At 36.3% G+C, this 27,562-nt stretch overlaps 2 protein-coding genes across 4 annotated transcripts in view; one reads left to right on the top strand and one right to left on the bottom strand.

The window, feature by feature from the left end:
• Positions 1–13,950, top strand: part of LOC127620247 (uncharacterized) — a 43,588-nt gene extending 29,638 nt beyond the window's left edge. For all 3 annotated transcript variants that reach the window (XM_052093406.1, XM_052093407.1, XM_052093408.1), the window contains 5 exons: positions 691–909; positions 3,992–4,132; positions 7,687–7,979; positions 11,720–11,977; positions 13,350–13,950. In XM_052093406.1, coding sequence (XP_051949366.1) covers positions 691–909; positions 3,992–4,132; positions 7,687–7,979; positions 11,720–11,977; positions 13,350–13,586 — 1,148 coding nt within the window. In that variant the 3' untranslated portion in view covers positions 13,587–13,950. The remainder of the gene's footprint in view (positions 1–690; positions 910–3,991; positions 4,133–7,686; positions 7,980–11,719; positions 11,978–13,349) is intronic.
• A 2,917-nt stretch (positions 13,951–16,867) lies between these two features.
• Positions 16,868–27,562, bottom strand: part of LOC127619432 (chloride channel protein-like) — a 28,761-nt gene continuing 18,066 nt past the window's right edge. The window contains exons 14-23 of the mRNA XM_052092286.1: positions 27,170–27,280; positions 26,618–26,831; positions 24,516–24,649; positions 24,009–24,196; positions 22,933–23,014; positions 22,676–22,761; positions 22,310–22,354; positions 22,001–22,105; positions 21,758–21,844; positions 16,868–20,184 (exon numbers count right to left, since the gene is read on the bottom strand). Coding sequence (XP_051948246.1) covers positions 19,732–20,184; positions 21,758–21,844; positions 22,001–22,105; positions 22,310–22,354; positions 22,676–22,761; positions 22,933–23,014; positions 24,009–24,196; positions 24,516–24,649; positions 26,618–26,831; positions 27,170–27,280 — 1,505 coding nt within the window. The 3' untranslated portion in view covers positions 16,868–19,731. The remainder of the gene's footprint in view (positions 20,185–21,757; positions 21,845–22,000; positions 22,106–22,309; positions 22,355–22,675; positions 22,762–22,932; positions 23,015–24,008; positions 24,197–24,515; positions 24,650–26,617; positions 26,832–27,169; positions 27,281–27,562) is intronic.

A 27,562-nucleotide genomic window follows, 5' to 3' on the forward strand; every position in this document is an offset into this window, starting at 1 on the left:
GATACTGATACCATAAGAATGTTTCGCCTTGAAACAAATTGAGAAGATTCATCAAAGTATTTAGGAGAGGTAGCCACTTCATTTGGGTTTTTATCATTGTCAACATTCTAACAGGATTAGAAGAAAATCACATGGCCATCAGCCAACCCCTTGTTTATTCGAGTTGTTTTTTGCTCTTTTTGTTTGTTACATTTAGAGTGTTTCCTCTGTGCATCTCTCGTTTGATTTAGATATTTGCATACTAATAAGACACTTTGTTTAAAGAAAATGTTTAGACATTTCTCTCCACACTATAATTATATAAGACACTCATAAAAGATAATGAATCTCATGTAATTTATTACTCTTTTGAATAATATGTTTGAATTCTAAAGATGCTCAACCAACTACCTCACTGCTCATAAGGTAATCGATCAAATCAACAGGCCGTGACAGCTTCCAAAGTCTCCCTTATTCATAAATCACTCATTCAGTCACTATCATCCTAAGTGGCTGGTACTAGTTTCAGAGCTGGAACTGTGTGCATATGTAAGTCACAAGTTTAAATTTTCCCTGAAAAAAGGAAAAACAAAGACCCACATCCCATAATGCTCGGCCTGGCTGCATTCATTTCGCCATTTTCTGCCGCTTCATATAGATGCCCTATAGAGATCCATATACAGGCAGTAACTTGTATTTCTTTCACTTTAGGCGTTTCTAGATCGATGAAGGACAAAGTGACCAAGCCCACTGCCATGGCTCAGGGTCGTGTGGCCCATATGATTGAGTGGCAGAGTTGGGGCGTACCATCAGCAGGGCCGGAGGGGGGAGCGGGTCGCGCCAATCTTAATCGTGAGAGGGAGAGACGGCTGGAAAATGATGCCTATAGTGACTTGAGTGATGGAGAAAAAGAGGCACGAATGGCAGCAGGTGAGATGATTGATATAAAATGTCGATATGAATAAAATTGTACATGGGAAAGCTATCTATTAGATGCACTGAAATTACATAAACTTGATTACAGATGCTAATAAGAAGTATTAATTTCCCTTTTGTTAAGCACAACAGTCTTGATCCAGAAGTAGAAATCACATTCATTTTTTTTCTGTTGTGGAATTAATTATTAAAGCTAACTTATAAAGCTTTAAAAACAGACCTACCGTAAGCTCCGAGGTTGTTAATTGATGTTATTTAGTTCAACTGAAGCCATCAGTCCACGTTATTTCAGCTTCATTTAAACAAATAATGTTTCATATAGGAATTCCTGTTTAAGAACTAAGTCTCCCAACACTATCAAATTATGTTTATATTTGTACATATCTGAATCTTTTCCAATAAACGCAAAATATATTGGTATCTATACTTAGAATCAACAACTTTAAATCAATAGTTTTATATTTTTCTACAGTTTTTAATTTGATTACGTCAATCACATTGTCATTTATTCCCTTATTTAAGATTTTAAGAACACAGTCTTGTACCTTTGTCTTTTACGGAAGCTCAAAGAGGCCTTGTGTTATAATAATTTTTCTGTCTAGTTTTCTCGTGATCTCAACATAACAAAGGTTGTTTTCAATAAGTCTATCTGGAGGCAACAGCTAAGCACACTGTATGAAGGACAATGAGAGATCCTTGGCAGAAAAGTAAAATGTATTATATGTAATATGTCTATGTAATGTTATGTTAATTCAGAACACTTTGGTTATAAAATGTTCACCTGCCCTATCCAAGAGTCTTCTAAACCAGTCACCTTTCACATAGGCTAAATCAAACATATTAATAAACACCAGCATGTCACAAACACTTAATAAACACTTTTTCATCAATATAGTAAGACTCGCTTTCTTCTGCACTCAACAGGGGTCAAGAAGCACCTCGTTCTGTGCTTTCCGCAAAGTATCATTACTGCAATATGCGCGCACTCAGATCTAAATTGCGGCTGGCTTGACCAGTCATGCAGACGTCCCAGTCCCTCAAGTTGGCTGGCAATGAAATTGACCAAACATTCAGGGTCACTGTATTGTCTACGACAAAGCTGTAGACGTGATAGTCTTCTTCTAAGGTTTCTGACACTAATCTGGAAGTTGTCAATGACTGAGAGACATACAGCTATTTCAGCTTGAGTGAGTCCTTGATCAAAGTAATGACGTATTCGGTCATCCATTATGCAACAGTGCGTTTAGCTGTTGCCTCCAGATATCCTTATTGAAAAAACGTTTTGTTATGTCGAGATCACGAAAAAAATTCTATCATGGTCACGAGAAAACAACCTTTGTTATGTCGAGATCACGAGAAAACGAGACAAAAAAATAATAACGCAAGGCCTCTTTGAGCTTCCGTAGTCTTTTTGTCTTATTTTCAAATACTTTTTTGCTTCAAAGTTTGTCTTATTCATCTTGGAGCTGGTTAATTTGGTTCAAGGCTTAAAGCTCTTTGATGAAGTACTTTATGAAATATATATATATATATTTATTAAAATAAAACATTTTAAATTATAGGGAACACTTTACAATAATTTTCCATTTGCTAGCATTAGCATATTCACTTTTACATGGTGTTTGAACATATGTATGTTGGCAGTGTGTACACAACCACCATATAATGATAAAAATCCACCCTGTCCTTTTTTTTAATCCCCATTAATCAAAAGCACTGTCTCAGAACAAGTCCTTCACAGATTCTGTACAAAGTGACGTCACTTTGTACAGGCCCAGCCCACGACTGTTGACAGACTCTGCCGACGGACATGTTTGTTTGTGTGTGTTGTTTCGTTATAGCGCATAGCAAATGTTGTAACAGTATTTGTGCATGTGTGTTGCTCATCCATCATTGCAAAATTGCTGAAAAAACTCTACAACAAATAAATATATTTATCAAATAACCATTCGGAAACGTCCTGGTTCATTCTCAAAGTTGTTACTTCTGACTTGAGTCTCTCCCTCATCAGTGTCTAACTCTGGTTCAAACAAACAGGGCTGAACACTATTTTTCTACACACACACACACACACACACACACACACACACACACACACACACACACACACACACACACACACACACACACACACACACACACACATAGAAACAGCTACTTTTTATTCCCACCCAAAACTTGACATTTTCAACAAGGTATAATAAATTATCCGTTGGGTATTCTGAGCTGAAACTTCACAGACACATTCTGGGGATTTAAATTACATCTTGTAAAAAGAAGCATATAGGTGCCCTTTAACAACAATAGTTAACATGAACTAACAATGAGCAATACAATTACAGCATTTATTAATTTCAACATATAGTAATACAAATTTTTTAAATCAAAAGTTGTATTTGTTAACATTAGTTAATGTACGGTGAACTATCATGAACAATGAACAACAGTATTTATATTAACTAACTTTAACAAAGATCATTACATTATATATTAAAATATATAAATGAAATATATTGTTTATTGTTTGTTCATGATACCTAATGCATTTACTAATGTTAACGAATATAACCTAATTGTAAAGTGTTACCAAATACAAATGGGGAAAATCCTTTCAGAACCAGGTTAGCTGAAAAAGTGGCACTGTTGCGCTGTGTTTTGGTGCAGCAATGAATCAATGAATGTAATTAGCTAATTATGTTTCCAATTTTTGAATCAACACAGTGTAAGCCACATTTCAAAGGGAGGCAAAAATTAGCCATTTTAATCAATTGAATTAACTGATTTATGCTTAAAACCAGTACAAACCTTTGGCCAATGATGTGAGGAAAACACACTTATATTCAAGATTCTCTGAGGTTTTAATATCTTATGCAAATGTGCTTTTCAGTTTAATTTACCTTGTCAAGATAGTCATTATTACAGTATATGGTAGAAGATAGAGGTTGTTATATATACTGGAAAACCAGACGAAGATACTGATCAAGAAATACTTGTTTTGATTTTTCTCTGTACTTTTTTATCAGTCAAAAGATATATTTTTTCCTGTTCAGGCCATTTCAATCCTACTTCTTTGCAGGAATTTTGCAGCAGTTTGCCATCTCTGAAGCCACACTTTTAGGCTGGACATTTATGGATGGAGACAGTCTCTGTGCCGACTCCAACCAGGGCAGTGTAGCTCACCTCAGTGAGGTCAACCAGGAGAGCATCACCAGCAGAGGTGAATATTTCACGCATGGCTTTTATTCAGAATTACAACTTCATCTCATAGAACTGAAGACACTGTTTTAAGAGATTTTGAGAAGGCAATATTTATTCAATTATGACAAATGTTTAATTTTCAGAACAAACCTATCTTTTCTGTTATGGTTCACCTGTGCAAGAGCTGTGTTTTCATGAAGAGTTCAGTTTGGTTGACTTTAGATGACTACAACAGTCTTTCATTAAGCCATAGCTAAGCTGTTACAAGTACAGTTACAGTACCCAAAAATGAAAATTCTGTCATCATTTACTCACCCTCATGATTTTCCAAACCCCTATGACATTCTTCTGTGGAACATAAAAGGAGATAATTAGTCGATATTCACATTACCCAACTCTTCTTTGTGCATTCATGACAATTAACAGCCCTCTACATTGGATGTAAATTACTCGCAAATTTCATGCTAAAAATGTCTGTTGTTAGCCATTGGCTAGTACATTTTCAGATTTTACTCACCAGTGATTGAGTTGTGTAGTGGTGAAGAAGAACCTTACCATGGAGATCCTTTCAATGCATGTTGTGTCTCATGAGTGTTGAACCTTATTTTGGCTGCATTGCACAAATTATAAAAACAACTGTGCAACTTCTCTCTTCTTAATGTGCGCCCAACTGTAAACACTTAAAGAGACAGTACCAAGTATGTGTAATAAATGTGCAAATATCAAAATATTTCAAGGGGCAATCGCAATATGAAATATTTTAACTTCAACAAACACTGTAAATAAAACACCGAAGAATTTAACAAATAGGCTCTTGTAGCATCTATCCAGGGGGTTGGTAAAAACCTGTACAAAGCTCTGCCCTATAAACCATTTTGTTTTAATAGTACTAGTAATAGTATTTTACAATAGTAGCACTTAAATTTTAAATGTGGAATTCTGTTTTAATTATTAGGTTTCAAACATATTTAAACAGTGACAATTTTATAATTTTTATAAATGCAATTTCATGGCATCATATAAATTGACATTTTTAAAAAGCCAAATAGGTGATTAAAATGATGGAAAGCGAAATATGAAATAAAATATTTACATACTATAGCATATATATATATATATATATACACAGTACACACACATATACAGGTCCTTCTCAAAAAATTAGCATATTGTGATAAAGTTCATTATTTTCCATAATGTAATGATAAAAATTAAACTTTCATATATTTTAGATTCATTGCACACCAACTGAAATATTTCAGGTCTTTTATTGTTTTAATACTGATGATTTTGGCATACAGCTCATGAAAACCCAAAATTCCTATCTCAAAAATTAGCATATTTCATCCAACCAATAAAAGAAGTGTTTTTAATACAAAAAAAGTCAACCTTCAAATAATTATGTTCAGTTATGCACTCAGTACTTGGTCGGGAATCCTTTTGCAGAAATGACTGCTTCAATGCGGCGTGGCATGGAGGCAATCAGCCTGTGGCACTGCTGAGGTGTTATGGAGGCCCAGGATGCTTTGATAGCGGCCTTAAGCTCATCCAGAGTGTTGGGTCTTGCGTCTCTCAACTTTCTCTTCACAATATCCCACAGATTCTCTATGGGGTTCAGGTCAGGAGAGTTGGCAGGCCAATTGAGCACAGTAATACCATGGTCAGTAAACGTTTTACCAGTGGTTTTGGCACTGTGAGCAGGTGCCAGGTCGTGCTGAAAAATGAAATCTTCATCTCCATAAAGCTTTTCAGCAGATGGAAGCATGAAGTGCTCCAAAATCTCCTGATAGCTAGCTGCATTGACCCTGCCCTTGATAAAACACAGTGGACCAACACCAGCAGCTGACATGGCACCCCAGACCATCACTGACTGTGGGTACTTGACACTGGACTTCAGGCATTTTGGCATTTCCTTCTCCCCAGTCTTCCTCCAGACTCTGGCACCTTGATTTCGAATGACATGCAAAATTTGCTTTCATCCGAAAAAAGTACTTTGGACCACTGAGCAACAGTCCAGTGCTGCTTCTCTGTAGCCCATTTCCTGCACACGCCTGTGCACGGTGGCTCTGGATGTTTCTACTCCAGACTCAGTCCACTGCTTCCGCGAGGTCCCCAAGGTCTGGAATCGGTCCTTCTCCACAATCTTCCTCAGGGTCCGGTCACCTCTTCTCGTTGTGCAGCGTTTTTTGCCACACTTTTTCCTTCCCACAGACTTCCCACTGAGGTGCCTTGATACAGCACTCTGGGAACAGCCTATTTGTTCAGAAATTTCTTTCTGTGTCTTACCCTCTTGCTTGAGGGTGTCAATGATGGCCTTCTGGACAGCAGTCAGGTCGGCAGTCTTACCCATGATTGCGGTTTTGAGTAATGAAACAGGCTGGGAGTTTTTAAAAGCCTCAGGAATCTTTTGCAGGTGTTTAGAGTTAATTAGTTGATTCAGATGATTAGGTTAATAGCTCGTTTAGAGACCCTTTTCATGATATGCTAATGTTTTGAGATCATAAGACTTCAAAAGATGTTAATATGTAAGGCATGAGTCATATTAACTACTTTTGTAATATTTTTATCCTGCTTTTAGTTCCTTTTGGAATCTTAAAAACTTCTGTCCCAATTCTTTATAACTGAATGTGGAAAATGACCTGTCAATTCTTTAAAATGTATCCTTTTGTGTTTTATGGAAGATATAAAGTCAAATGGGTTAAAAACAACACGAGGGTGAGTAAATTCTGACAGAATTTTCATTTATAGGTGAACTATCCCTTTAAGCGTTTGCTTTCATGTTTGTGATTATTACACTGGCTGAGGATCCTGAATATTCAGCTGCTCTTGCAATAAGAACTGTTTAGCCTGCATATTGTGACAGCAAACTCATAACCACACTGCTGTATTTCACTGATGTGAGCACTTGGATATTTCTGTGGTTTTGATTTATACTGTTTACCTAGCTTTGACAGATGTGCCGTCCAGTCCATTTGACAGGTCTCGAGCACATTGCCACCACTTTATTTAGTGTGTGGAAATATGTCAGACACGCCACAATGACAGCTGCAGGCCCAAAGGCGATGGTAAAGATTTGTGGAGCAGTGGTTTTCCTGAGGTTGAGTCAGAGATTAGACAAGCTGTGGATTGAGGCAAGGTTCTACTATTGTTATAGCATCACACCAAATGGGTCTCTTTGAGATTGTGTCCTGATGATGTCAATATATTGAGAGTTCGTTAAATTAAAGAACTGTAACTATGCATACAAGGGGCACTTGTGAGATGATTATTGTAAAGGTGAAGCAAGCATTCTTTTATTCTCTCTGTAATTAAATTAGATACCACCTTTAATGGATAGTTCTTAGTTTTTTTTTTTTTCAAGCCCATATGATGTTCTGTCATCCTTTGAACATAGAATGAGGTCATACAAGTTTGGAACAAAATGAGGGTTAATGATGAAAGGATTTCCATTTTGGGTAAACTATGCCTTTAATTCTAGAGCATTTGACTTTCCCACTTACTCTCATAACCTTCTGTCTGTCTGACTGTCTGTCTTCTTACTTTTTTCCTCATTTCTCTGTCTCTGTCATCCAGACCAGCCATTGCACCATTCTTCTGCAGAAGTGTGGCCTCACACCTATGTCTCCCAAGGCCTTTACTGCCTCTCCTCCTCTGATGCATGGGAGCCAATCAGCAATGAGCCCTCGGGCGTGGCCTCTCCTGCTACTAGCTCATATATCATGGCGGGCGGGGCTTCAGGTGAGGGTTACGATGGCTCCACCCACTATTTGACACAGCAGCAGCTGACATTGCAGCAGCAGAACAACTTACAGCAGTTCCAGCAGTATCAGCAGTACCAGCAGCAACAGCTCCTGCAATACCAACAGGTTAGCAAACATAAACATACTGTTTGACAAGCTGCCATGTTATTGATTTGTATAAGCAGTCAACACAATGTAGCAGTTCTCTCTACTGTGTCAAATAAGGCTATTTCTAGGGTATTTTAAACAAGACAGAAAAGTTACCACTATACCAAATGTTGCGTACTTGGTGCCACAACTGCTTGGACTCTTTCAACCATGAGATGTATGCTCTCACTGCATTTGGAACACTGACTGTGATTAATAATGGCGATAGAGATATGCAGTGTTGGAAAAGCTACTTTAAAACTGTAGCTTCCCAAGATCCAAGGTACGTATAACTTAAAATAGTTAAGTTACTTTAAACTTCCGTTTAACTCAAGCGCATAAACTCTATGTTGATACATCAAATGTCACGAAAAACTGGTTTGGAAACACTTTTTGTCTATATAATTTGAATTAACGCAAAAATGTAATGTCACAAGTATTGCCCCAATCGTTAGCCTGTGTTAATCATGACGACAGTTTTGAAAGCCCATCTATTGTGCGTGATTATGAATTGATCTAGATCCGATGCCGCAAATGTAACACTACCAGGAGTGCCAATACAAATATCTTGTGCATATTGAACAAATAAATGGCCACTGTTTGTGATTAATTTATTTGCAGTATCCATCCGTTTATTTATTAAAGTTGCTTTTCCACACTATTCAAAAAAATAGACGACAGTCACGGAATTAGCCCACAAAACATAAAACATATAATTTCTGTGCACAAAGATGTTTTAAATTAAAAATAATTACAGTATAGGAGAAAGCATCAGTGCTTTTTTTATTTTTGGAACACTTACAGTCCAATTCTATTAAATTATTGTTTAGTTTTACTTTTGAAAAAATGCCGGCAAAATTCTCTGTATTAAATAAAATACATTACCAAATGAAAAAAGCATTAAATTAAAAAAATTAATTACCAAATGAAAAAAGTATATATTTTTTTGACCTATATTTATATATAAATACCTTTTCTTTACACAAACTAAATTAGCTTTACCCTGTTCTGTAGATGAAGAATGTACTGCACTTTTTTCAAGACTATAAACTATCAGAACTATTTGTCCAATGCTGAGTTCACTTTCAGAAAATGAGCTTTTGAACATTTTAAAACATTTAAATACTTTAAATCTAACCATCTTTACCTCGGATCACATTTGCATTATGAAGCTAAAATATATTTTAGATGATAATCAAGTTCAGTTGATCGTTAAAAGTTGCTGGATAAATATGCGGGACATATTGCAGTTGTGACGGCGATGCTTTTGATTAGATGATTGTTCAAAATATTGAATATCAGGGATGTATCAAATGTAAACCCTGATATTACACTGCATCATTTTTTTTTTCTTTAATAGCTGTGCACACCACATATACACATCGACTGATGGTCCTTATACTGAGACAGAAAGATTCCTCACTACTTTTGCCGGCAGGTTGCCAGCTTGAACAGGGCCATGACGATCCGCATTCGGGTCATTCGGGCCAACCTGCGATATGCGCAACATCAGGACCAATATTACAGTCCTATCAGAAGGACAACTGTTCCCTTTTGATTGCAATTCCTCCTCTTCTGATTGCTTTTATTTGTTAGTTAAAATGACAGTAAGCTTTGAATTTGATCAAAAATCTCCCCATTTTACCCAAACTTCAGAGGAAATAAATTAGGGACATCTGGGAGGCGAATTAGCGATAAACACACATTTCTGAATAGAAACGGCTTCAGAGCAGATTTCTTTTGTGCTAAACCAAAACTTATGCGACAAAGTGTTTTTTAAGCATGACGTCATCACGCACACCATTTTTATCGATAAAAGGCCATTTGAATGGAAACGGGCAGAAGGCGGCAAATGTCGCAATTTCTTTGTCGATAACAAAATAGCGTGAATGGTGGATGGAAACTAGTCTATTGAAGCTATATAAAGGAAAAAAATATTTTAGATATGTAACAATGTAATTACAATACTAATTGCAGGATTCAATAATATCACCTGATAGTAATATATTTAAATAGGGTGTGACTACCTTATAGAAATTAGCTATGATTAGCTTTACTACAGTAACTATAGTTTAACCATGTTATTTGTTATACAAACATAGTATAAAATTAATTATTGAAATTAACCATGGTTACTACAGTCATGGTTACTACAATATAACTCTAGTAAAACCATTCCATCTGAACTAGCCAACTTACTAAACTGAATCGTAGTTCTCAACTCTAAATATTAGTGAATTGTTTATTTAAAATGGTTCATTTACATGAACTGTCCGAAAGAACTGATTCATTTAAATTATCTTGTTTCCCCCACAATACATGAGAGAGCGAGAACGGTTTAGGTGAGTGTGTTTGATTACTCCCTCGGCTCCATTGCTACGTATGTTTCAAATGTAGCGTTTCGTGATGCTAAAGGGCTACTCGCTGGAAAAGCTATCCTGTTGTGGAAATAGCTGAATTACTGTTATGCTACTGAAAAGTGTAGTTAAGTCAGCTGTATCACTACTTTTAATAACTACTGCCCAACACAGGGGGATGGACAGTGTAACTCTTTGATTTTTGTCTCTCTTTAAGTTTATATAAGCTGATTGTATCAAAAATTGGGGGCTTGTCCAGGATTTCAATCTGAGGCCTTTTGCAATACATATGCATATTGTTTTTAGTAGGTGATGGTATTTTACTCTTTTTTTGCTGCTCCTTTTGTTCTTTAGTTAATTCATAGGTAGTGGCCCAATTTCTTATTCATTGCAAATTTGTACCTAATCACCAAAATCTTTGTGCACACCAAATTTAAACTGCATATTTCCACATAAATGGAACACCTGTCAATCACAAATTTCGAAACATGCCCATGTAACTGGTCCTTCTCAATCCGCTCCGAACAGAATTTGAACCGGTTTCTCTGGCATGAGAGGCGGGCACGCTAACGAGGAGGCTACAGCCTCTAGCATCAGTCACTAGTGCTCCTCTTGAGGCCAAGGGAGAGAGGTTTACACATAACGTACAGCTATCAGTTACCAGCTGGCTACCGCTACACCCACACCTTGTGTATTCATTTGTTTAATGTTCTGGCCAGTTTAATAATGCTTTCAGCTATCAAAAAGAGTTGTTCTGGGGGACCTGGTAAGCTCAGCAAGTAAAGACGCTGACTACCACACCTGGAGTCGCAAGTTTGAATCCAGGGCGTGCTGAGTGACTCCAGTCAGGCTTCCTAAGCAACCAAATGGCCCTGTTTGCTAGGGTGGGAAGAGTCATGTTGGGTTAACCTTCTCGTGGTTGCTACAATGTGGTTCGTGCTCTCTGTGGTGCACGTAGTGAGTTGTGCATGGATGCCGCTAAGAAAAGCGTGAAGCCTCCACACGTGCTAGGTCCTCGCGGTAACATCAACAAGCCATGTGATAAGATGAGTGTATTGACTGTCTCAGACGCAGAGGCAACTGAGAATCGTCCTCCGCCACCTGGATTGGGGCAAGTCACTACACCACCACAAGGACATAGAGCGCACTGGGAATTAGGCATGCCAAATTGGGGAGAAAAGGGGATAAAAGGGAGAAAAAAAAAGAGTAGTACTCTCAGTTCTATCTCACATTTTACCATGTTTAAATCCAGGCAAATTTAGCCCCCAAGTAAGAGCAGAAAAGGCTAAACAAAACAAAACATGTCGGCAGATTCCATCTTTGCCTGCAAACATTCACAATTGTTTTTCTCATTTTTTGAAGACTTTGGAACATCGACTGCACAGCGCCTCCCATTCCCTGCAGGCCACACCCAACAGCACTATACATAGTTTGGGCCCACCTACTCACCCGAGATTGGCTGACTTGTGGGCTTCGGCTCAGGTGGAGCCTCATCAAGTAGAGATGATGGGACAAATAAGTGTCACCATGGGAGAAATGGGAATGGCGGAAGTGTACGGAGAAGAGTCTGTCCCAGAGAATGAATGCATTCCTGAACAGCAAGAGGAGGAGGAAATCAAGGTAATAGATTTATTGTCATATAATAAAGCTTTGTGTTATTTGTTGAATTCATATATTGCTAAATTATTTCAAGTTTCAAGTGTCTATGAGAGCACAGACCTATAATTTAATCACAACTGACCTCACAATAATATTGTGACAATATGTGTGTTAAAAAGCCAAGTGAGCTGCCTACCTAGACATTAATTTAGAGAGAAATTACTGTAAATGTACTTGAAAAATACGAGTACTGTGTTTGGTATTAGCAACATTTGCTAATACCAAACTCTACTGGAATCAGTGGCGATTTCTCAGGGCCAGCAAAGCCTTCCCTGCTGGCGTAACATGCCTAATAAATACACATTGTTTCAACCTTTCATTCTTATTGACCTTTTTGCCTATGTATTTTCAATCGCTTTCCACTTCTAATTCATCTACAAATGAATAGCAATAAACACATTTTTCCTCAATGCTTACAAGCAAATTGTGACAACTTTTTCACAAATCGCATGCCATGACAAAGCGTAAGTCTGAGCTTCACCCCCTCAGGCCTTCAGAATATCCATAGAACACTGCAGTGAATAGGCATGTAAAGTCAGATTGTTAGATTCATCAGACAATCAGATTTATTTATTTGTTCTTGGTGGGTGTTATCTTAAAGATATGTCCCAGTCCAGGCCTTCTAGCTGGCCTTGAGTGACGCAATCACGCTTTAAGTGATCATTTGAAAGCGACGAGCGCGAGATCTTGCTGACGAGTCTGCTGTCGTCACTGCTGGTATTGCCATTGAGAATGTTCTGCATCATCGAGCGATTTTTGCATTGTTATAGCAACATCAGGAGTTTTCTAAGTGTAAATTAGGCTGCTTGAGCATTCAGTGATGGATCAAGTTTTGAAAAGGAACCATGTACCCTGACGAAACAAAATGTAAAGCAAAATTTAAATTGCAAATATTATTAGAGCAGTTTTCTTGGTATTAGACCTCCATGGTTCTGGATTTCGTGCATGGACGTGTTTTTAAAATGCCAGCTGGTAATATTAGTTGACTGTCAGGTAATGTGTGATTTCAGTGTCTTCTGAAAACTGTGTTTTCTTAATGCCATGAATCGCACTGAAGGCCTAGACTTAAAATGCATGGGGCAGCCGATTGGAATCAATTGTGAGTCAAATCTGTTGTGCGCTCCACATGAGGAATAATACTTGTGTGGAGTTGCTGCCTATGTAGGGTGTTTCAAATCAGTGACTCTTGAGATTCCGTTTCATTCAGTTTGCTGTCTTCGAAGGCAGCAGCCTATGTGGGTAGTACAAAGAAGGTCAGATAACTAGGTTTTAGAACAGAGCTAATATCATGTATATGCACACCTAACATTATATTTATTTTATACTTCTCAAGGAGGACGATATAACATTAACTCTTGAACCTGAGCCCACATCTGTAACTCCTGCCCTGACCCCTCCACTTCAGAGAGCAGACTTCACCCCACCAGGGGGCATGAGTCCAGGACAAGCACCAGCAGAGCCATTGGCTGAGCACATGACCTATGAGGTCACATCCTGCGTCGTTCAATCACTGGAGGAGAAGGAAGAGAAGGTGAAGGATGGAGCCGTTTTAGTTGTTGCAACCAACTAACAGTTCAATTCAAAGCAATGGACAATATGGCAAACAAAACAAAACTGTCTGTGAAATAATCTACCAGTTAACTATTGTAAACACCCTTTTACCCCCAATATGTACTCCTATGGACTGTCTCATATGGCGAAGCCATGACAGGAACAGATTTATTCTTTATTAACTAACGGTGATGGAGGACAAGGTGACAGAATAGACTCTCGGAGGGCACATATAGAGACTAAATATGTGTCAAAGCTCGGATTGATGCATTATGTGCTGCTGTGGAATGCTAGAGTTTTATGGCATAGGAGAGGTGGAGTCCAAGTACACTTGCAAATTAATTTGAAAAGTGCAATACTGAGAAATCAATACAACCAAAAGAAAGTGCATGCCTTTTTTTTTTTTTTTTTTTTTTTTAGTATTTAAGTGACCCGGAACTAACAGTATAAGCATAGTAATAATATATATGTTGATTTTTGTAATAAAACTAAAAGCCAATGAAACAGTATGTATTTGTATGTATATATAACATGTATGTACTGTATGTATGTTAGTACGAATGTATGAATGTATGTGTCTTTAAAGGTATATTCTGAAAAACATGTTACGAATTTGACGTTTGGCAAAGCTGTTGTGTTAAGTGCCCCTATGTACTTTACCTCCAACAAACACAAACACACACACACACACACACACACACACACACACACACACACACACACACACACACACACACACACACACACACACACAAACACCCTTGAAAACATGTTTTTGCTCTTTATATAATCAAGCACAATACTGCCTGACTGGAAACAGTGCTGCCCTTTTCAACATGCTAACTGTATTGTTACTAAGACTTATGCACTACTATGGACATAAACGAATGTATTGCCCATCTTCTTCAGTGATGCCCTAGTTCTGTCCTTAAAGGGATAGTTCACCCCTAAATGAATGTGAAATGAAAAATAAATAAATAAATGAAAATGCTGTCATCATTTACTAACTCTCATGTGGTTCCAAAATGTTCTGTGGAAAACAAAAGCAGAGGTAGAATTTAGCCTCAGTCACCATTCACTTTCACTGTATGGAAAAAGTGAAAGTGAAAATGCATACAAAATGACATTGAAAGATAATTGTGACTGACTTTAACATGCTGCCTAACATCTTTAGTTTCCACAGAAGAAAGAATGTCATACAGGTTTGGAATAACATGAGGGTGAGTTAATGATGACATAATATTTATTTCAGTGTGAATTATCCCATTAAGTTTTTTGATTGATGTCTGTGTTTATCTGTTTGTGTACTGCCTGGCTGAGCTGCTCTTTATTGATTTGCACTGAACAGTGTACATAAACAAACAAAGGAAATCTGAAGAGTCATCATCATTCCAGGAAGCTTCATCAATATTCACGTGCAACAACAGCATCAATAAAGTAAACTTTTGATATATTTAATCTGTTGAGTCTGAAACTACAGGAAACTAAAGTGAAATCCTGAGGATGACTCAAATTTGTGGAATATTATCCATTAATTTCCAATTTTTTTTTTTAATCAAGTAGACAATAAGGCTGATGAACTAATGACGGCCAAATCAAACCATTTGCTTCAGAAATACATTAACCATTCATAAAATGCATAATCTAAAAGAGACAGTTTAGCCTAAAATGAAAATTCTATCATTTATTCACCCTGATGTTTTTCCAAACACATTTGACATCCTTTCTTTTGTTGAACAAAAAAGTAGATTGTAGGCACTGACATTCTTAGTCACCATTCACTTTCATTGCATCTATTTTCCATAAAATGAATGTGAATGGTGACTGAGGCTGTTATTCTGCCTGACATCGCCTTTTGTGTTCCACGCAAGAAAGTAAATCTGAAAGTCAAGTTTGAAACAACATGAGGGTGAGTAAATGATGACAGAATTTTCATTTTTGGGTGAACTATCCCTTTAAGTCATTCATTTCAAACTGGCATAAATGCAAAGCGATAAACTCTTATTAATCATGTGGTAATGGGGTATACAGTACATGACATGTATGATATTAAGCAATGGTCACTGTATGTTTTTGTCATGACAGACCATATGACTGTGGACACATAGGCAGTGCTACACACTCTCACGGCGACACGACTTCTAAAAATTTGTATGATATCGTAGACTGCAATAATATGAATTCGTATGACTTTCATTACAGCCAATGATGTCCCTGGACATCATTGCCATCTAATACGCTACAATAACTTGCTTCTGTTTCACACAACAGATTCCCATCATGTTTACACCCTCTACTGATCGGTTAAGTTTAGATAAGGGGTTTGGGTAAGGGCATAATATTAATAATCATGTCCTTAACACCTCGTGCTCGAAACTTGGGCTTTCTTCCGCATTAGTCATACAGGCATTTGCACGTGATGAAATCGCACACATTTATATGAATGAACTCGTACAAAATCATACGAAATCATATGAAATTGACAACTCTAAAATATATGAATGTGCTTTTCTGCTTGCAGGCTTTTCACTAATTATGTCATATTAATTAAGCTGTAATTTAGATACTAGTGTGCACATGTCAAATCTTTGTCATAAGTTGTTATGTTCTGAAAGAAAAAAAGGAAAAAAAAAACAACAGACAGTAAAGTTGTGTTTTTGGATGTGGCATTTTTAAAGGCATTTGATTTAGCAAATCATTTCTTTTCTTCAATGATTTTGAAAGTTTTGCTTTTGGTAATAATGCCATTATGCAATGCCGAGGCAACATTTATTTTTCTATACTAACGAGGCCTGCGATTTGCCATTCTTTGTGATATTTCAAACATTGTAGGTGTCAGCTGAAAGAGAGAATTTTTCATGGGTCTGGTGGGTTGTATTTGAGAAAATTAGCAACCATTTAAAAAGGACAAAATGAAAAAGAAAAGAAAATATGTCATTATCTATTATCGGATTGAAATGTTTAAAAGTGGAGGATCTCTCATGTTTATCAAACCTCTGCCGAGAAGACAAAATGAAGGAAAATATTTTCTCAACAACTTTAGTTTCAGAGCCTCTTTGTAAATGTCCAAAGGATGGCAATGTAAATGGCTGAGAGCAATGATTACATGGGGCAATAACTACTCTGTGAAATATGATGAATTTAGAAAACACGGAAGTATGAATTAAGTTAAACGATGAAATCAAAAGGATTTCTGATTATGGACAAATATAGCTAGTTAGGTAGCAATTTTGCAGTTTCCTTCAACATCATTCATTGTGTCATCCTGTATCATCATATTTAAATCATATGCATTTTAATGTGCTGTAAATAAAAATCCTTATTGTGAATGACGGTCTCATTTATGAAAAGGCACACACAACACATATCCATACATTCACTGACTATACACGCACTTATACAATTTCAAAACAACCAGGTTCAAACGGCAGACAAAAAAACTAACAAAAAATAAATAAAAAAATAAATCATTGTGTCGTTGTTTATTGCAATGCTATTAAATTCTGGGAGTTAAAATCAAAATGTAATCCCTTTACCATGATTAAAAGGTCAACCATAAATCTGAAAATCAATGACTAAGACGAATACATTAAATCCATTAACCTTTAGAAACGACTTTATGACTCACATTTTCTTATACAGTATCTGTCAATATGTCATCACGCTGAGAGGAAAAGAGACAAATAAATACATAAATAAATACACATATAAGGGTGACAAAAACAAACAAACTTATATGGGAGGCAATAAATGTAACTGGTCATGTTTCACTGATCAGACACAAAATCACATTAAATGAACACAAACAACCAAAAGAAGACAGCAGATCACAAAACCCCACATAGACTGTGTTCATATGAGCCCTTGGTTTAAAGACATGAGAGAGACCTGAGAGAGACATTTGAAAGAAAAGGAGAAATTAAGAGGACAGTGCACACACCCTGAATTTTAATCACATGAAATGATAACTGAAAAAGGACACAAGGGTGAGACAGCAAAGGGAATATGTTCCAGGTGAAAATGAGGTTATGTCAAATTCTGAAAATGTCAAGTTCACCATGTGCCATCTGCTGGCCAACTTTTGTCCAACAATTTTGATATTTTTTTGACAGTTATATAGCTGAATACAGTGGGAATATAGATTAGAAAGTTCTTGAATTAAATATCAATTTCAGAACATGGCATGATAAAGGATTCACGACATATAACACTAATGTCCAGTTGTATGCATGAGTGAGGTCTGTCATTTTATATGTAAACATGATTAAACATTTTTAGCAATTTATATGCCAATGATATAGGTGTTCATGTTATAACTCTATACATTTTTTTATGGGATTCAGTTTTTTTCATACATGTAATGTACACTGAAAAAAAATATTTTGTGGTAAAGTAAATATAGCAGAAAAGATGAAGTATTTTTTACATAAAAGTTAGTTTAAGTGTGAATTTGAAAATGTTAAGTAAATTGTATATTTGTACTTAATTCAGAAATGTACAAATGAATGCTCTAGCTTATTAGTAAATATTATTTATGATTGTTTGTTATGTTTACAATGTGTCATGTATGAATCCTAAAGAAAAAATCCTTGTCATATTTACTTGCTAATTTAAGTAAATTTCACAGGTTAAAATAGGTCAAATGTACTTAAGTGCACAGGGCTTGAATAATTAATGAGCTTGTTTCACTGTTTGCAAGTTTATGTACACCAACTGTATTGTTGATTTTGTTGTTACATTTGGTAACTTCTTGTTTAGTGAAGTGTGAAGTTCATATTCTATTCAATATTACCCGTTCATAATCAAAAATATTATGCGTTGATTGTTACCGTCACCGTGTTTTATGCACCAAGTGTTTAGGTCTGAGTGGACAGCTCTGATCTTTGTTTCTACCACCATTAAAACAAGGTGATATTGTCTAATAGATTACAAAGCATGCATTAATTTTCCCAGTGGAAGGTTTCTGTGTGTCATGTGGTACATGATTGAGTATTAAAAAACAGTGAAATGCTAGTACACATTTAAAAGCAGAGTTTACATCAGTACTACATTGCTTGAGTAAAATGTACAAACAAAAATTTAGTAAAATTTACATTCAAAAAATATCTCAAAGTAAACTCTACTTGAGAAGTTTTAATTAAAGCCCCCAAGAATTGTGTGTAGCCTTTACTTACGTAGTACAATTTACAACCAATTTTTGTGTGGAAATTGTTTCCTAGGTTTTTTTAAATACACCTTCAATTTTTTTCAGTGTAGCTTGAACATGCCACTGAAAACTTTAAAGAAATCTTTCTCCCTACAATGAAAATGGATTTGCATTTTTGCAGACTCTTGCTACATCGTGATCGGTCATGAATATTTTTTAAAGTTAGACAACACATGATCACTGTAAGCTTTTATTGTGTGGGAAAGGGCAGTTTGGACATTCTAGTAAACTTTCTCTTTTGTGTTATAAAGTCATCCAGGTTCAGAACGACATAATGATGAGTAAATAATGACAGGAACTACTCCTTTAAAAGTGATGGACAGTCATAGGGCCTGTGTTACAAAAAAAGATTACAACAGAAAAATGTAGAAGAATCCGGAATATTTTAAGTGGTTATATTGTGAAGACATTTTTTTAAATAATCATATGATCTTATGGATTTCTATGACTTTTCCATGAATTCTGCAGTCGTTTGTGATTATTAAAAATCATTTTGATTCAGACTGACTGGTTAATTAATCATTTAGACCAATTTGTGATCTGTTTTGACCAATTGATTGAAAGGAGCCGACCAATAAGTAACATTTGCTCTCAAGAATATATGGCTTGCGATCAAGTTTTACTCTACACTCGATCAATATTAAGGTGAAAACATAAAAAAAAAAACAATTATATTAAGTATAGACATTTCCATGAGATTTATGATGGCATTAATTTCCATGACTTTCCCAGGTCTTCAAAACTCCCTGATATTTCCAGTATACTTGTCCTGTGGCAGAATGTGCAATCATCAATATAAGATTATATAACTTTAAAGAATTTGCTAGAAAGAGAAACAGAAAAAACTAAAAGGAAAAAGGACAGATCATTTAAACCCTTTAAAAACAAGCAAATGAAGAAAAAAATGAAATCATTATATAAAAAGTTAACAAAAATACACCCCAAACTATTCTTTGTTCTAAAGGGTCTCCTCGTCCTCGATGTCTTCACTCTCTTTGTTCTCGGGGACCGACTGTAAGGTGGAGAGAGGGATTGGAAGAAGAGAGGTGGGGGGCAGGGTGGGGCTGTTTTCTGAACTTCCTCCCTCACTGTCACTACTTCCTATCCCACCAATGCAGCTGCCGCTTCCTGAGGCTGTACTACTGCTGTTCTCCACAATCACCTCCCGTTTCACACCCTCGATCCAAACCTCCATCTCCTTCATGTCCTTCACTGGGGCTGCTGGGCTCAGGGAATCGGGTACCACAGGGGTGGACAGAGGCGAAGAGGGGGCTGTGACGGGGCCGGGGGCAGACGGAGGGGAGGAAGCCTGTGGAGGCTTCGCAGACTTACGGATGGTATCGCGAAAACTGGCCAGAGGGGGGCGCAGGCGTACGCCGCTGCGCGTGGAGCCCTCGATAGCTTTTTGGAGCTGGTACAGAAAAAAGAAGCAAATGAGGTATCTGCTTTAGGGGGTTAAAATGAGAGTTTTGTGGATTCTAGTCCATGTGTGTTAGCTTTGAGGTTATTTATATGCTAGTGTATTCCTAAACTTTGACAAAATTGACTTTTAGAAGACAGACGATACGCATTTAAAATTGACAATCTTTCTCTTTCAGGAAAACGGATCAACTTTGAAGACCCAAAAATCACATAGAGGTATCAAAAAAGTAATCCATATGACTCCGGTGGTTAAATCCAAATATTCTGAAGCGATATGATAGGTGTGGGTAAGAAACAGATAAATATTTAAATCCTTTTTTACTATAAATCTCCACTTTCACTTTCAATTCCACTTTCTTCATCTTTTGTTTTTGGCGATTTGCATTCTTTGTGCATATCGCAACCTACTGGGCAAGGAAGATAATCTTTCTCTAAAGATATAGATTTAACGACTGGAGTAATATAGATAACTTTTATGCTGACTTTATGTGCTTTTAGGAGCTTCAAAGTTTTGGCCACCATTTACTTGCATTGTGTGGATCTACAGAGCTGAAATATTTTCTAAAATGTAAAAATCTTTGTTTAAGAAGAAAGCCATACACATCTAGGATGCATGAGAGAGAGTACATAACGTTTTTGGGTAAACTATCTGTGCCCCTCAAGCGATTTAATGGGACCTTTAAAGATTCCATTTGTTTTTCATGTTTATCCATTATCTTTTTCTATTTATCTTCAATCCAAAGATATAAGTTGTATTCATGTCATTAACGTGATGCTTTTTTGTCCGGATCTATTAAAATTATTCAAAAATCATTAAAAATGCAATTCACACAAAGCAATTTCTTGAATACACCTCTACTATGATAAACATGTTTAACATTTCTAAGCAAAAACGAAAAAAGGAAAAGAAAAGTCTACATTAAACCTGAAATGCTTGAAAAACAAATGTTGGCATTACAAATTTGGAATAATTTCTTTAAAAATATAAGTGCTACAATTTCATTTAAAAATTATTATTATTATTTTAAAACTTTTGTCCACCAAATAAAAGTGAAGGTGCTGTAACCAACACGCAGGTACCATTTTGTCGTAAGCTGAAAAAATAAAATCCCCCCTTTGACCCTCATGGCTATGTATTTCTCATTTTTATCTTGGACAACCTTAATTGTCAGTGACTCCTCAACAAGAAATGACAGTTTGTTGATTAAATGGTTGGATGGATAGATGCATGGATATAGACCTTATTCACAGCAGCGCCATCTTTGATTTTTGATGGGAATGACAACGAGGCTGTGAGGGATAGACGTATAGTCTCTTCAATGGGTTGTACAGTTGTTTAAAGTGTTTTTTGATAATTCCGCTAGAGAAAACACTGATATTTTCTCCAAGATAATTCAGGATAAAAACCTCCATACAACATGAGTTGTGGAAAATTATATGTAATCTAGGAGCTTTTTTGATTGCTTTATACAGTGCATGTCATTGAAAAGAAGGTACGTTTATCCCCACAACCAAAGTTGGCTCTACTGTGAATAAGGTTGATGGATGGATGGATGGGGTACCTCTTTTAGTGCCACAACTCCCACCAGTTTGCCAGTATTGGTTACATAGGCATGACTCAAGCCCAGCAAAGAGAACAGGGTATGAGTCTGGGAAAAAGTGAACAGTCAAGATTCATTGACCTTCAAATCCTGAATCATACTGCGAACATACTACATTCCATTTCATAATGCTTCATTGTGAAAATGATGAATATAATGCGAATGGCTCACTTCACACTAACAACTGTGATTGTCTCCTCTCACCTTATGTAGTGATGTTCTCTCAACAAGCTGGAACGGGGAGGGGTCTATTCTGATCTGATCGATTTCCACATGTTTGTCCATCTCTGCCTCCTCCCAGGCTTTGATCTATGTTAACCAATCACAACCAGGTATGGCTTTGACTCGGCTACCACATACTTTAAAATGTACACAAGTTCAACTAAAATAAAATACACAAGACTTAGCAAATCTGATAATTTCCACCTACTAATCATGAATTAAATGTAATTTCATGATCAATTAAATATAGCTCCATTTTGTAGTTTTTATATTGTGGTATTTCAAGGCTACCTCCTCCGGTGTCATTGTGTCCGTTAAAGGTGGAGGATAAGGCTCCTAAATGGAAAAAGAGATAATTCGTTCATACATAGAATTCTATATTTGCTCCAAGTATTTGAACTCATCAATATTTTTGAATGAGTAGGGCTTATTACTTTACATATCAAAAAGTTCTATGAAAGACTATTCACTTCCCTTTACCCGTACATGTCCTTGGGAAACACTGATGAATATTAATGCAGACCATTAGCAATACATGTCCTATCCTCATTTTATCATCCTTTCATTAAAATGTCATAAATCGTGACAGTATTTTAATTGGTGCACACAAACTGGAACACAGATTTTCACAAGGAACCTTTCAACACAAAAATGTACCTGGGGCTGACCTTCTGTAGGTCTTTCTGAAGAGGAGGTAAAGAAGTTACGTAAAATTTTCCCAAAAGACTGCGAAGGACCCTTATCTATGCAAGAGAAAGAGAGCGGGAAAGACAGAAAAACAGAGAAAGCAGATTAAAGGATGAATATCATTTATAATGCCTTAAGATGCTATTTCAATTAAAGTGATTGCCTGAGGTTTACAAGGATTTCTAAAGAAATTGGATCAGTTTATGTTCACTGGAGAACTCTCTCACCAGGCGACATATGATTGGTGGAGGGTTCTGGCGGTTTGGACACAGGTAGAGGGCCGTTTTTCTCCTCTTGAACTGGCACCGTCTAAATGTAAAATAAAATATTAATTAATTAAAAAGTATAGAATTTCATGTAAAAAGATGAAAAATGTATCAAGAAATGGTACAATTTTTCTCTAAAAGTCATTCTCTTTCTTGTTTTAATGGATCAAATAGCAAATTTTGACAATGTATACAAACTAAAATCGAGTGTTGACCAAACAAACAAACAAAAACATTTTTCCTTTGATTTTTCGATGGATCAAATTGCAAACTTTTACTTTGTATACAAGCTGAAACTGAGTTTTGGCCAAATTAATAAATACACAATAATTCAACCTTTGTCTGTGATGTTTTAAGAGATCAAAGGGCAAGTTTACACCATGTATACAAACATGAAATTGAGTGTTTTGACTAAACAAACAAAAATCATTCACATTTTTCCCTGTGACGTTTCGATGGATCAATGGCAAACTTTTACTATGCATACAAGCTGATATTGAGTGTTTTGGCCAAACAAAAATAAAATAAGTAATTCAAAGTTTCACCTGTGATATTTGAATGCATCAAAAACAAATTTACACCACGAGTACAAACTGAAATTGAGTGTTTTGACCAAACAAGCAAAGCCAGTCATAATTTTCCCTTTGATGTTTTGATTGATCAATTGTAAACTATTACTATGTATACAAGCTGCTATTTAGTGTTTTGGTCAATTTAACAAATAAAAAAGTCATTAAAACCTTTGTCTGTAATGTATTAAGGGTAAAGACAAGTTTGCACCATGTTTACAAATTGAAATTTTGTTTTGATCAAACAAACAAATAAAACCTGTCACTCGTTTGCCTGTGATGTTTAATTGCATGCATTTTCACAATACATACAAATTAACATTGACACTTTGGGCCAAAAAAAAGAAAAAAAAGAATCTACTTGGGGAAATTTCAAAACTAACTAAAAGGGGCAGCAAAAACTTACAAGTAAGAAAAAAAGAGCATTTTGTACATGTTAAACCGTCTTTGCATCCCTTTGACAGATACCTTGTCTTCTTCATTGTCATCTCCTTCCTCATCAACAAAGGCAAAGGATTCCCAGCTGACTTTTTCGCAAGGCACATGACATTGTGAGCCCTGTCCTTGATTTAGGATCCGCCTCTCTGCTGACAGCCACCAATCACAGAGGGCGAGAAGCTCAGATCTCTCAATGCTGCCTAATAGAATCATCGATTCTGTTGAAGGTGAAATTAGTTCAGAAGCCAGTTACAAATGAGCATAAAAATCATTTGGGACATCAAAGCTCTGTTTTTAAAACCTTTCTGTCTACTGTCTGCATACAATACTGTAGTCAGCTACCTTCAAAAGCTAAAAGGATCTTTAAAAGTAACTGATTTTAAGCACTCTATAGGCAGAAACTCCATAAATGGTCATTTATGCACTGTATATGTAAATACACAGCTCACCTAGGTATACTGCATGCACTTAAGATAAATTCAACTAGTCTAAAACAATTGTCGAAATAACACGTATTTACAGCCTGTGTGATATTACCTTTTGAGTCCACCAGCGGGATGGTTTTTAGCGACGTTGAATCCATTAAATGGAGTACTTCTCTGTATGTAGACTGGGAACATAGAAACTTTACTTTCCTCACCATGATGTCCTCCACAAAGATATTATACTGGCTGCAAGAAAACAGATGCTCAACAGTTAGACACTATAAATTGCTGACACTCTTAAAAGAGGTTAATAACTCTGGACCACAAAGAGTAGATTAAGGCAAAGACCATGACATTGATAAAGAGGTAATGAATAGCCCAAATCTAATGTATTTGCTGTGGCTCACTGTTAGCTGGAAGGGTGCCAAGGCTTCATGTTGCCGCCCCTCGTTGACAAGTGTATTTACAAATGGCTCCTGCTGCTAATGAATCACAGACTTTGAGGTTCTGTCAGCGTGCGAGGGTGAGGGAACCTGCCTGCACTGTGAACCAAGCTGTTTTGTGACATAATACAGTGGTGGTGTTTCATCAACAAAAACTAAAATGACAACTAAATTATTATTATTATTTTTAGTTAAATTTAATTGGAAAAACTGAAACTAAATGACATTTTTTTTTTTTATGACTGTAAAACAAACTAAGGCCACGTCCACACTTCAACATTTTCAGAAGAAAACACATTGCTTTCGCTACATTTACGCCTCCACACTGGAACTGTGTTTTCCTCCACCGGAAAAAGAGTTTGTCAAAAACACTTTATATTAGCACGCACTTTGGAAAACTTTTTAATGCTTTTTTTTTAAAGGCTTTTTAATTTTAATGTTAGTTTTTATTACACAGTATATTATACAATTTGAAACCTTTACATCCTGCCTTCATAAAACATAGATGACCCGAAATGTAACAGCTTTAAACATTTTTAAATGATAGCAGTTAACACACCACTTTGGTAGTCCTAAAAAATACAAAAATTAAATATCTAAAAAAAAAATACTGAAAAACAGCCATTAAATGAAAACTTACGAAAATTTAAATATACATAATGAAAATTAAATTAATATAAAATAAAAATCAATGAAAATTAATTTAATTTTAAATAAGTAAATGAACCTCTTCAACTTTGGGGCATTTTTGAGCTGCCGCCTGCAAATTTTCACACTCAAATTTAAAAGCTCACCATTTACACACACTGTGGACTAATTTAGTCAGAAACCAAATTATATTTTATATGTTTACAATCTTATGATGAATAGAAAACTTTTTTTGTTGTTTTCCAAAATTTTTAAACATATAATTCTGGTTCTGTTTACTCCAGCTCCCTCCAAATGGTCTTATTTCATTCCAGTAGATGCATGAAGTAAAATGTTTTCCTCATCACTCTAAATCACAAAATGCAGATCTGAAATGTAGGTGGTGATCTAATGCATTTTAGCCCTCACAGATGTGCTCATCCACAGACATTGAGTCTAATTTGAAGTTCTAAATATGTTGGCCTATCTAGGTGGATAGATTAGGAAACTGAGGTCCTCTCCTTTGCAATGATGTATAACATTTTTATCATCAATAGTATATTCTATAACATACTGTATATTTCTGATGATTTGTTTAGCATGCTTTTCCTGCTGGACCGCATATTTTGTTCTGGATATCTAAGATGTAAGGATTGTTCACAAAATCAAGATCACAGACAAATAAAAAAATGGCAATTGTTTTAGAAAACTGCTTTAACTATAATGTAAAAGCAGATATCAAGTTTTTGGCTACTTGGGGCTTACAGCAGCAGTGATTGGCGCATAAAAGAGACGTTTGTATTTGATGTCTTACAAAAATCGTATTTCACTTTGTGATTCTTTAAAAAATTGTCTAATGCTTTATTTTGTTATTTTATGTAACATAAATGCAGAAGTGATGGTAATCTATGAAAATGTCAGATTCTAAGCTTTCAAATGATACCCCAAATGCCTGACTTATGTATTCAGAGACTTGGATCATTTTAAGCGTAAACTTATTTGGAGACACAGTGCCCCCTTTTGGACCTGCTGTCCACTGTTTCAATTGCCGCAGAGTTTCATGTAATATATAATAGCTCTGGCCCAGCCAAAAGTGAAATCTCATTGAAACCACACATTTGTGGGGTTTGCGGTGTCTGCACACCTTATGTGGCCAAAGCCCAGCTCGGGTAGATACGGCAGTTTCTTGACCTGGATAATGGAATCATACAGTGAGGGTTGCAGACCCTGCGCGACCATGTTGGCAAGGATGACAGCAACCATCATGGGCAGGATGTGAGAGATCTGACCGGTCAGTTCAAAACAGATCACTGCTGTGGAAACGGTATGAGTGACCGCTCCAGTCAGTGCTGCTGCACCTTATTTGGAGTAAGAGAAAGAGAATGGGATTGACCAACAGTGTAACAGGATAGAAAGATGGAGTGATCTACACTCTTGGTTTCCAGTAAAAATATAAAACAAGATCAAAATACTGAGTAAAAATAGTGTTTTGCAGTGTAAGACAAGGTAGACTTAAACAGTGTGACAGATTGAGGGGTGAAATAAGGAAAGCAAAAGTGTATGGACAGGAATCATGCAGTGAAGGACTGAAGACATGGAGAAGAGGGGAGAGAAACATGATGTGACATCATCAGTGCAGCATGAGCAAACATTTGGTAATAGAGGTGGATTGGAAGAGAAGGAAAGTATGACTGACCAATGACAGCGTACCCTCCAGGGATGATGCGGTACAGTATTCCATCAAACAGGATACCATGAGGAAAGAGAGTAGCCATAATCTCACCCACTAATCGACCAAATGCTGCACCTATAAGTGAAATACATCAAAGAGAATATCTGCATTCATCCATTCACACAAGCATAAGGCATTGTTGTAGTCCACATTCCAATCCGTTATTACTTAATACCAACAAAAATTCCTGTAGGACGTTGAAATGTCCTGCAATCTTGTTATTTTAAAAAGCATTTTTCATTTTTCGCTTAGTGCATGTACTTTTTATGAGCTCATATTAATTGAGAGACTACATGGAACATTTGTACTTTTAAAAATGTATGTCACACAACCGATCTGCTTAATATCAGCTTAAAA

This window comes from Xyrauchen texanus, chromosome 26 (assembly GCF_025860055.1).
Source record: "Xyrauchen texanus isolate HMW12.3.18 chromosome 26, RBS_HiC_50CHRs, whole genome shotgun sequence".
Classification (NCBI taxonomy): Eukaryota; Metazoa; Chordata; class Actinopteri; order Cypriniformes; family Catostomidae; genus Xyrauchen; species Xyrauchen texanus.